The sequence below is a fragment of the Oreochromis aureus genome, linkage group 4 (genome assembly GCF_013358895.1).
Source record: "Oreochromis aureus strain Israel breed Guangdong linkage group 4, ZZ_aureus, whole genome shotgun sequence".
Classification (NCBI taxonomy): Eukaryota; Metazoa; Chordata; class Actinopteri; order Cichliformes; family Cichlidae; genus Oreochromis; species Oreochromis aureus.
In genome coordinates this window covers 1,607,723-1,619,424 of record NC_052945.1, presented here as the reverse complement: position 1 = coordinate 1,619,424, position 11,702 = coordinate 1,607,723, and the positions used below count along the sequence as shown (strand labels likewise).

General features: G+C 46.0%; 1 protein-coding gene across 1 annotated transcript; it reads right to left on the bottom strand.

Moving 5' to 3' along the window:
- Window positions 1–1,141: 1,141 nt before the first annotated feature.
- Window positions 1,142–11,581, bottom strand: jmjd6 (jumonji domain containing 6, arginine demethylase and lysine hydroxylase). The gene is made up of 6 exons (XM_031739075.2): window positions 11,165–11,581; window positions 9,355–9,743; window positions 7,901–8,187; window positions 6,061–6,196; window positions 5,769–5,907; window positions 1,142–3,723 (listed from the first exon to the last, which is right to left on the bottom strand). Exons 1-6 carry the CDS (start codon window positions 11,291–11,293, stop codon window positions 3,592–3,594), a joined length of 1,212 nt encoding a protein of 403 aa, XP_031594935.1. The 5' UTR covers window positions 11,294–11,581; the 3' UTR covers window positions 1,142–3,591.
- Between the last annotated feature and the right edge of the window lie 121 nt (window positions 11,582–11,702).

The window sequence follows — 11,702 nt, the reverse complement described above, 5'->3', positions numbered from 1 at the left end:
TGCCATCAGACCCTAGATAAATTGTCCTCTGCTGTTATCCATATTGCTTCACTCATTCTTTGATGAGTAGATGTATTGGTTACAAAAGCAGTTAAGCTGCTTGTCAAAACAAAATCCCCAGCTTAGCGTGAAGTGAATTCAAAGGCACCGGAAGCTCTGCTCGGACTGCAGCCCGACCATCAGGCTGACCAACAAGAAGCTTCAAGCGGTTACGTGCTGAGCATTTCCTGTGCAATACCTGAACTGCAAAGTGCGAGTCTGAAATACCTGTTAGTATCTGTTCCACTGTGTATGAACGCTGCCATCATCAGCATTATTATCTATGTATTTATTCTTTTTATTGATGAATCTATTCTTTTCTATTGCTCTTTTATTCTAGTGGTCTGACATCAAGTTCTGCGGTGCTTACGATCAGAATAAAGATCAACTTATGTTTTAACTAAATAAATCTTTAAATGCTTTTTGTTTCCAGGATTTAAATTTTGATTTTTAAAATCAGTTCATCATTTAAACCACAACAGACAAGAAGCCTGCCGAGCAGCAGGCACTTCAGAGGTCATAAATGGTGTACGTACACTCGTTGGCCACTTCATTAGGCACACCTTGTTATCTGGTTGTTAAATAATGAATCAATAAGCCAATCACATTGCAGCAGCTGCTCCGAGCATTTAGACACGCAGGTATGGTGAAGACGAGCTGCTGAAGTTCAACCTGAGCATCAGAATGATGAAGGTGATGTGACGGTGGCGGGGTTGTTGTCCCGACTGCTGCGGTGCTTGGATTTCCCCTCCAGTCATCATACAGAGAAAATATGCAGACAGCAGCGGCTCTCTGAGGGCTACTGTCTCATGGATGTACTAACAAGGTGTATCGAAGAATGTGGCAGTTCAGATTTTAACATACAGATCTCTTTCTACCTGAAGAAACACATTTTTAAAAATCTTATGATTACTCTCCCAAAACACTTCAGAAAATGAGCGTCAGGTTGAAGACCAGAGAAATGATGTAGTTTATTTTATAACATATTTTTTATCATCCTGTTGATCTGCATAAACAACTAAGCGTTAAAAGTAAATGAACTTTATTTCAGTGATTTTTCAGTTGAAATCAGGTTTTACTGGATCAGAAAAACAAGACAATGTTTCAATCATAGAAAATTTTTATTGAGTCACATGTCTGAGTTTCTCATCATCAACGCTGAACACAGACCTTCACCTAAAGGCACCGTGTGACGGCGTCACAGAGCAGCAGTGTGCCTTTGAAAACAGGTAAAACAGCGCCCCCTACAGTCAGTCACAGCACTGTTAGGCACTTTAAAGCGACAGGTCGGCAGGAAGTGAATGCACAGGTACAGCCGGCATTCTGACTCGTGTTAATTGTGTTTGATGACAGAAAACTAAACAGATCTGGGCTCTGATGAGACACGTCTCTGATTGTTTAGAGAAAAACATTTGAAGAGGAATTAAAACATCTTTAGTTTAATTTCTGTTTGGTGGCGTTTATATTTCATGCCTAGCGTAGTGACAGGTCACCCAACAAAGATTCGAAGTTCCCCTCCAGCCTGCAGTCACCGGCTGTGCCAGTGTGAGAGTTTGGCAGACATCTTTGCTTCTCCTGAACATTTAAAAACCTCAGCAGCTCCAGACTTTCAGACAAATATCAGACTGCATGATTACAGATTACTCATTAAACTGAACAGTGATTGGGTCGAGACTTCTACAGGTTTTTTAATGGATTTTTGGAACTTGGAGCGTCATTGCTGTCATGCTGAAGAAGACAGACCTTAAAAAAAAAAATATATATAAATGAAACCCTCAACTTTGCTCTGAATCAGAGGTGACAAACTCAGGACAGGCTGGAGGAGACGGTGGATCATTGGGGTGAAGCGTCCCTTTAAACAGTCACACGTGAGCCCGTTTTCACTGTTACGATATTATTTTAATCGCTGTGATCAGAAAGTTTATGAATAATTAAACTGACTGAAGCCTCAGCTGTTATTCAACATGAAGCAAAATGCAGATAAGTACTGACAGGCTCCTCCTACACGCCTCCGCCGTTGTCCACGACCTCTCGGCTGTTCGTCTCTTGATTTTGGCACAAAGTAGAAACATCAGCTGAGAGGTGCAGAGGTCCTGCTCTAATTTCATTAGTCAGTTTGGTTCAAACAGGAAGTGTCAGACAGCAGGCAGGAAGTCTGTGTGGCACGCTAAGGCGCCAAATTGACGCCTCCATGACTTCAGCGTCAGGTAAAGAGGAGAGGACCGGGCCTCAGGTCACATCAGGTTTTTAAGACAGTTTGCAAACAAACGAACAGAAATGAACCGCCAACCCGAGAGACGTGGACGCCGCCACGCTCCTCTCTCCAGGTAAGAGGAAACAGCTGAGACAGAACATGGACCCAGTTTAAGCTCGTGCACGCAGGCAGAAACGAGATGGAGCTCACGAACGAGCTGTGAGGGTGTGAGAAACAGCCCAGCCTGTGGACGTTTATCTAAAACAGTCATAAACGGTGTGATCTGAGCCCACGCTAACGGACGAGGTTTAACACTGTCAGAACAAAATACGTTTATCTAAGAGGCGTTTAAAAGCGCTGCTCACGTCCTTCAATCAGGAAACTGTTTTTAAGGCATCACATCAGAAACTCATCGACCGCAACCAACACCAAAGGACCACCAGCTAACCGTGATGCAGTTTTCTAGCAGTCTCCATGCTCTTATTTTGAAATCTGAGTCCCTACCAACTAGCCAGGCCTGTCACTTCCTGTCTTGCTGGTGTGGTGGTTTGACTTCTTTCAACTGCTTCTCCAGAGAGGATCTTCCCCCACAGCTGCACTCCACCTCCTCCATCTTGGACCACAGCTGCCTGTTCTTCTCTCGAGCTTCTCTGAGGGGAAGCTGGGGGGGGTGTCACCTGTGCACACCTGTAGCAGGTGGAGAGTGGGAGCCTAAAAGCTGCAGTCCAGGACTGGAAGTCTGCCCATGAGATAAGAGCTCACTGGAGAGGCAGCTGATTATTACATTTATCATAAAAGGACATCGAGATCGGTTTGTTTCACGCTGCATTCGAATCAATCAGGATTTTCAGAAACAAACGTTCTGTTATAAAAATATTCCACTGGAACCTTCAGGGGGAGAATTAGAGTTCCTAAAAGACAGCGGCTCGTGAGGCGGGATCGCCCCCATGTGCACTGCCCAAAGCACCGAAGAGCTCAGATTCACGTAGACGAGCAGCGAGTGAGTCGACGGCGAGAAACTGAAGAAGCTTCCAGTGTTTGAAAAGTAGACAGTTTACATTAAAGTTGGAGAAATGGTGGAAAAGCTGAAGTGCCGGTGAAATCCTGACCTGCTCGAAATGTGACGCACGGACGTGCTGACAGTTCGTTTACAGTTAAACACGCCCCCACCCGCCCCCCAAGCAGCTCACAAAACCCGTCCAGCTCCATGAACGCGTCTTCACGTCCTCATCCTTACAGAAGCTACAGAGGAAAAAGCACAGTGGTGGCAGGTCTCCTCCTCCTCCTCTTAAGGGTTTCACAAGTTGAGCGATACAAGGAGCAGCTGGAGCTGTAGAGTCGCCGCCGCCGGGCGGAGGTCACCGTGACGAGCTCCTCTCCTTGCTGACGCAGTCATCCTGGCTGCTCGTGTCTCCGTTGGCCGCCATGCCACAGGTGCGTCTCTTCTTCCTTCGGTGAGACATGGCGTCCCCCTCAGAGCCCGACCCCGCCTGTGGGAGGAGACAGAGTGCACATGCTCAGACAGGTTCCACAGCGGCGACATCAAACTACCAGTATGAGTTTTTACACGTTTTCCAGAGGAAGCTTGTTTGTTTCCTGTTAGTCTGACCTTCACCTTTTATAAAAACAGTATTTGTCAGGGACAACTTTAAGGCGTGCGTACACTCCCACAGACGCACCTCGTCACTGCATCAGTAAGAACCCTGCTGCCAGCTCAGGTGTGATGTGACAGCTGGGATTAATATAAGCCGGGATTGTACCTGAACGATCACACTTTATATCCTGCAGCCAGGTGCCGGATCTCATTTCGGCGTTCACCTGAGTCTGCTGCTGCTGTGAATATTTAAAAACACAATGCAGGAACTCCAGCAACACTTAAAGGGAAGAGGAACAACTTTATTGACTGACCAATGCGTTTCAGCTTGTGGCCTTCATCAGGGTCATGACCGTCGAAACGTGTTGGCATTGTGATTTTTTTCATCCTGTCCACACACCTTGAAAGTAGGTGAAGTTGTGCCAGAAACTTTTGCTAATATTCAAAAACACTCTGCAGGACGACAGACCTTAGCGATTTTGATTTTCCTCCTTGGTCTAAAACTTAAACGCTTCACAGAAACGTAGAAAATAAGGAATGATATCGTTTCATGTTGATGGAAGTTTACGGGTGTTTCAGAACAACATCTGGAGTAAAAGCACTGTTGGATGCTCTGCCTCTTACAGCTCCACATACAGTAAATATGTTCTTCTTCTAAACAGCTTCTAAGAGCACCACTCCCCCCTGCTGGTGGTGGTAGAGTATTACATACTATAAAAAGGAGAACGTGTGTTAGCATAAATGTAGCTTCATAACTGGTTTTGTAATTTACAAGATTATAAACTAAGGGGCACTCATCTGCACAGCTGGTGACGCAGCTGTGACAAACGACCACATGTGAGCTGATGAGGCCACACGCAGCCCAGCCTGGCGTCTCTACAGGTATGTCTACAGTTCTGTGCAAAAGTCTGACTTTTCTCCTGCTTTCTGAAGGTCTTTGGCTGCTTTTTCAGTCATTTTCAGTCCAGTCTTTGTGTGTGCTGAGCCCCCTCCTGTATTCTCTCTACACCCACGACTGCAGTCCGACCCACAACAACACTCTCATCATCAAGTTTGCTGATGACACCACGGTAGTCGGACTCATCTCAAAGGGAGACGAGGCAGACTACAGAGAGGAAGTCCTGAAGCTGGCAGCCTGGTGTTCAGAGAACAGCCTGGCACTGAACACCAAGAAAACCAAAGAGCTCATTGTTGACTTCAGGAGGCACAGCACTGACTTGGCCCCCCTCTACATCAACGGGGAGTGTGTGGAGAGGGTCCACACCTTCCGGTTCCTTGGTGTCCTCATCTCTGCTGACATCTCCTGGACAGACAACATCTCAGCGGTCGTCAAGAAGGCCCAACAGCAGCTGCACTTCCTGACAGTCCTCAGGAAGTACAAGCTGAACTCCAACCTGCTGCTGACCTTCTACCGCTCGTCCATTGAGAGCCTGCTAACCTACTGCATCACGGTATGGTACGGCAGCTGCACTAAGGCGGAGAGAGCGAGGCTTCAGAGTGTGGTCAAGACAGCACAAAAGATCATGGGCTGCCCTTCTCCCCTCCCTGATGGACATTTATTCCTCCCGCTGCCTCAGCAGAGCAGCAAACATCACCAAGGACAGCTCCCACCCTGGTTTCAACATGTTCAGCCTGCTTCCCTCAGGGAAGCGCTACAGGTGCATCAGCACAAAAACCCACAGACTCAAGAACAGTTTCTTCCCCAAAGCCATAACCACCCTGAACTCACCCCCCCCCCATCAACCACCACTGTGCAATACCAAATTCTATGTGCAATAACACAAACTGTATATACATAACACTATTTATTACATATTACTTTTTAAAACTGGCTTGTATATTTGTACATTTTCTATATTTTTTCTCTGTTAATACTGTTCATATGTATATAGTGTGTGTGTGTGTGTGTGTGTGTGTGTGTGTGTGTGTGTCAGCACATACGTCAGAGTCGGAGTCGGACGAGCTGGAGGACGAGGACGATGACGAGTCACTGGAGCTGTCCGATGCGATGCCGGTGGACTCCTGCAGGTCCACTTTGTCTGCCAGCGCCGCCAGGTCAGGCCGCTCCTGCTTCAGGATCCTGAAACAAAAAACGAAGCCGCCGTTAGCACAGCCTGAGGAAGTCCTCATGCCACCAGCTACAGTATACATTCAAGTCCACCCTAAAACTTAGACTGGGACCACAAACAGATAATTCACATCTAACGATGTCCTCCTCCTGACCCGCCCTTACCGGTACCATTTCCTGGAGAGTTTGGGACGTCCTCGAACCGTTTTGTGCCACACGATGGGGAAATTAACTGAGCTGGCAAAGTTCTGAGTGACGGCGATCGTCGTGTCCAGGTTGAGGACCACGTGCCACCATCCGCCTACAGAAAGACACAAAACTGGTTCAACATCAAAAAACAAAAAGATCTGAACAAACCGAATGTAGCTCTGCTCGATATCAGCTGGCTCCGCTGGGACATCAACGCCGTGTCTGAAGGGAAACTGATGATGCAGTTTCCACAGAAGTCCGACTGTCTTACAAACCAGAAACGACGGGATTACCAACATAGCCGTTAAATGCACTGGGTGTCGGTTCGGCTCACCGGGTTGAGCAGGCGAGTTTACCAACAATACCTGAAGTCACAGCAAACATAATACACTCGAGCTGAGCTTCCAACTTTCTGCTCATCTCCGTCTCATTAAATTCAGTGTTTGGCACTTTGGTCAGGTGAGACAACGGTGAACTTTCAGGGCGATGTGGGCTCTAACAGACAACGCCTCCCTCCTGTCTCTGTGTCTGTGCTGTCTGTCAGGTGGGTCTAAAACCTGGAGCAGTGCCCAAGGAGCAGCTGAGGGTTTAATCCGTCCTCATCGCCATCAGCTCTGTTGGCATTATGTGAATGTGGTCAGTGCGTCCTGAAAGGTCGGTGCCGCTGTTAAGTCACGGCTGGGTCAGTGAGCATTCCCACTCAACACGGGGACCGCTTATATCCACTGTAAACACTGAACACCAGCCTAGAGTCACCGGTTGTCGATGACATCACTGTCATCAGCACATGTGATTTCCTGGATGGAGCTGAGAGGCTGACAGTGCTCAAAACACAAAGTGTGTATTAATCAGCTTAGCTGCCCGACCAGTGCCTGTGCAAAATACAACAGCTGTGGATGAACGACATTTTATTCAACTTCATCTGCTGTGTCTGTTTGAGCCGACTGTTCCATGTACAATGGGAGTTTTTCTTTCCCACTGTCACCAAAGTGAGGGTTTCTCTGAATTATTGTCGGGTCTTCACAGTGTAAAGCACCTTTAATTGACTGTTCTTATGATTTGATGCTATATTACAAAATGAATTAAAACACAGACCCCGACATACTGATGTCATATTTTAGCGTTTAAATGTAATAAGAATAAACATGACTCACATGCATACAGAATGAAAGATGGATTGAAAAGTGAAGCCAGTATGGAAGCGAATTCTTTTTAATGGAGGAAGCAAAACCCTGACGAGAAGTCAGAAGTGTTAAATAATAACATCTGAGGAAAACAATCAGATGCTCTGTGAACGTGTTCGATTCAGTTTTTAACTCTATAGCATCGAATCACAAGAACAGTCACCTCAAGGTGCTTCATATTGTGAGGCAAAGACCCTACAGTAATTCGGAGAAAACCCAACAATCATATGACCCCCTATGAGCAAGCACTTGGCAACCGTGGGAAGGAAAAACTCCCTTTTAACAGGAAGAAACCTCCAACAGAACCAGGCTCAGGGAGGGGCGGCCAACAGGTTGGGGAGGTAGAGAGTTTAAACAGCATAAAAGCAGCATGTAAACACACCAACACCACTTTGTAGGATTGATTGATCTTTCTGTATATTTTCTGCGTTTTGTTGTTGTTGATAATCTGACTGGCGACCTGTCCAGGATGTACCCTGCCTCTCACCCTAGCTGGGATAGGCTCCAGCGCCCCCCCACCGCGACCCTGACACGGATAAGCCAAACAGAATGGACGGATGGATAAACTGAATTAAAAATAAAAATGAATCGAGAGCAACCCTACGGACAGAAGCCGTTACAGCCTCACTGACCGGGCACGAACACCGTCTCCCCGGGTCGCTGCAGGATCTCCAGCGGTCTGAACTCTGCGGGCCAGGTGGGCTGCTGCGTCCGGGGATAAACCACGCTGAACCAGGTGATGGCCTCATCCTGCTGGTTGCCGCCGTCCTCCCTCGTCACTTTGATCAGCTCCCGCGGCGTGTTGGTGGGGAACAGACACCATCGCTTGTGTCCCTGAACCAGGGCGTTCCAGGCGCTGGTGCCCAGCGGGTCGATGTGGATGCCGGTGCCGGAGCGGGCTGGGCCCATCACAAACCATCTGTGGGGGAAATTAAGCGAATGAAATCAGACGTCACAAGCTCAGAGAAACTAAAGAGTCGCAGTAGCTCATGACTGCTCCAACACACCTTAAAACAGTGGTGGGGAACTCCAGGCCTGCAGGTTTTAAATATCAGCCTGGGTCAACACAACTGAATCAAATGATTAGTTCATTACCAGGCCTGTGGGGAACTTCAAGACATGTTGAGGTCATTTGACTCAGCTGTGTTGGATCAAGGACACATCTAAAACCAGCCCTTGAGGCCGGTGGAGTTCCCTCACCCCTGCCTTAAACTTTCCCCCGCTTCCTGTTCCAATTTCCAATCTCAACTCAAGCTTCTTTTAATAAGACCTGAAACCATAAACTCATCAGGAAAGTCATTACAGAGGTCAGTGTTGAAGCAGCAGACACATTTTCTTAGACGCATTTTTACAACCAGAGGACTCGCCTCCTGCTGGACCTTAAAAGAATGCAGGTTTGAGGCCTTCAGACCTGGACACTTGGTGGATGCAGGAAGCTACCTCCTCTGTCTTTTTCTAATCACTTTGCTTCAGTGCAAAACTTCATGAGGTCAGGGAAAGGGGTGATGTTATCCAACTTGCTGCTTCATAAAGTGATGATGCCGTCCTCCTCAGGATCCACTACAAAGCCCTCCTTTTTCATCTTTTACACATCAGTTCTTCCTGCTGAGCTTCATTCAAACTGAAAAATATTTAATTTAAAAATTCTAACCTTTGTAAAAGCAAACAAACTGAACTAAAGGTGTCATGCTGAGGCGAGAAGCCTTCACAAGAAAATATAAATGAAAGAGGAAATGGGCTGGAGTGGCCCAGTGTGCGCTCTGCTTTAGAAGGGAATAAAAGAACAGCTGTGATTACGGCTGCAGGTACTTCACGGTCAATTAAGGAAGTTGAAGATGCTGATTATTTTAAAGTTTAATTTGCCTCCAGCAATCAAGAGGGTTAGTGTGATCAGGATACTGGGACGACATATTGGTGAAATCTGAGGGCTCAAGCGCCAAATAAATCTGAACATAAATCAAAAATATCAAATAATCCATCAACAGTTCAAATTACAGCCAACAGGGTCTGAGATCTGACCAATCAGTTGATCAAATGAAGAGCAGTGCTCCTGATTGGATAGAGATGTAGCAGATAGACAGCTCACCTGTAGGGCGGCCTGCGCTTCTCTCCTGCAAACTGGAAGAGGTCGTCCCTGAAGAAGACGGGAACATCGTAGTCCTCCAGCAGCTTCCGCCGCTTGGCATGTTCACCGTAGCTGCTGTCAAAGATGTAGAGCGGGCTGTCATCACGGGTGGACTCCAGGTACTCCACGTAGTACTTCATCTTCATCTTCACTGAGTAACCATCATTATCCTCACCACACTTGAACTTCTGGTTACGGTATTTGCGTTTTAAGCGCTCCAGCGTCCATTTTTCCCGTGCCGGCCAGTTCTCCTGACAGTTAAGGAGGACGGCGGGCTTGTAGGGCCGCTCGAAGCGCTCGATGAACTCCTCTGTGGTCAGACGGAGGGTGTCCACACGTTCCACATTGTCCTGAAACACAGCACAGAGTGGCGTTCGATGTTTCTAATGTGTTTCCCAAATGTTAAAAAGGTAATTTAACCGCCACAATTCAGGAAAAAGAGGAATGTGTGCAGGTGTGTGTGTGTTGGTTTAACGGCTCTTTGGTAATGCAGGTCACACCTTCACAGACTGTAGTTTGCTCTCAGTCTGCCATCTGTTTTCACTCAATCACGGCTGCTTAAAGTTCGTCTGGCCTGTATTCATAAAATCTTTCACATCATTCCTTAAATCCAAGTCGTACCTGCCAGTCATGATGATCAGTTACATATTACCATTATATGTCTTCTATAACAGTTGTAATTCAGCCACTCCCAAACTTCACACAGCTGCAGCTCAGTTTGGTGTTTTCCTGCTTTTCATTAGATCAAACTGTGAAACGGTCATATGTTTAAATCCTGCACCATCATTAAAATTTAAACAAATAAAGTCTATTTGTGCCCAGTATACTTCATTCTATTTTATATCATGAATATTGTATTTATATAAAATAAATATATATCTATATCTATATCTAGATCGATCGATCTATCTATCTATCTATCTATCTATCTATCTATCTATCTATCTATCTTTATTTGTCTTTTATGTATTAATGTTATTACATGTTATTACATTATTTTACGGTGTCGTTATTGATTTTAGGTCAGACTCCACAACAAAGACTTCAACTGATCAAACACACACATCCACACATGTGCAATAGCAATAACACTAAGTGCATTACTCTTTTTCTGGCATCGCTGTATTATACCCAATTGTATATAGCATTTGTATTCTATTTTATTCGATTGTATATAGTATTTTATTTTATTCTACTCTATTGTGCACAGTATCTTATTGATATCTTATTCCAGTGTTTTTCTCTAATTTTCTATGCAACTTTGCACTGTCCACTGCTGTAACCAAACAAATTTCCCACGCGTGGAACTAATAAAGGTTATCTTATCTTATCTTACCACAGTCTTTCATTATGTTTTGTGTCTCATCGTTTTCGTTTGCCGTTAAATGTCTGAATCACAGTTTGTAAAAGTACTTTATGAATAAAGTTTGATCGATTTTTCTTCTCAAGTACTTTTGTAAAATATTACTAAAGATTATTAAGAGAATATAACCGTCTGCTTCTGTGATGTCACTGATACACCGGCTGTACGTTCAGCACCTTAAGCATTGTTATTGATACTACCCCCAGGCTACCATGCAGTACTTTTACTTCGTCTGTTCCTCCACATTCGTGTTGGCTCTCGGGTGTTAAATGATTGTGTGATGAAGGCAGACGGACATTAACAGGAGCTCATATCAAACACCTCACGTGCCGGCGGCGGCTGCCACATTGTGTACGTGACAAGCTGCACTCCCCTGTTAGCCACAGTTAGCTTAGCATCAACAGTTACCTTCACAGTACGGTGCGACAGGTCGAAGGACTCATAGTAGCCGTGTTTTATCCAGTCCAGCGAGTCCTTCAGTTCGGGTCTGGCGCTACGTTTCGCCTCTTTGATCCTCTTTTTGCTCTTGTGGTTCATTCCTCCGCCCGGCGTGTTTATCTCTGCTCAGCTAGCTGTCAAGCTAACCCGGTGATACCGCACAAACACATCCAACAGCCTGCGCTCTTACCCGGCTAACTGCGCTGCTCTCACACCTTCACCGGGTTTCTCTGACAAAACGACAAAGCCACCCGCCGGGTATGTGATAAACACGTCCTCCGATGTGAGTGAACTCTTAAAACCAGCCGGGCGGATAAAGTTTGGTAAACAGCAAACAGGAGCAGCTAGCTGGCAACTGTGTGACACAATGCTTTCGCAACTGATTACGCAATTAGCCACCGCCCCTCTGTAAAGATTGATAGTTTATTGGCTACATAAGCTAGTGAAAGGTAAGTCTCGATTGGTTGGCCAGTCGAGTGAACCTTCCCGCCCGTGATTTTCATTGGCT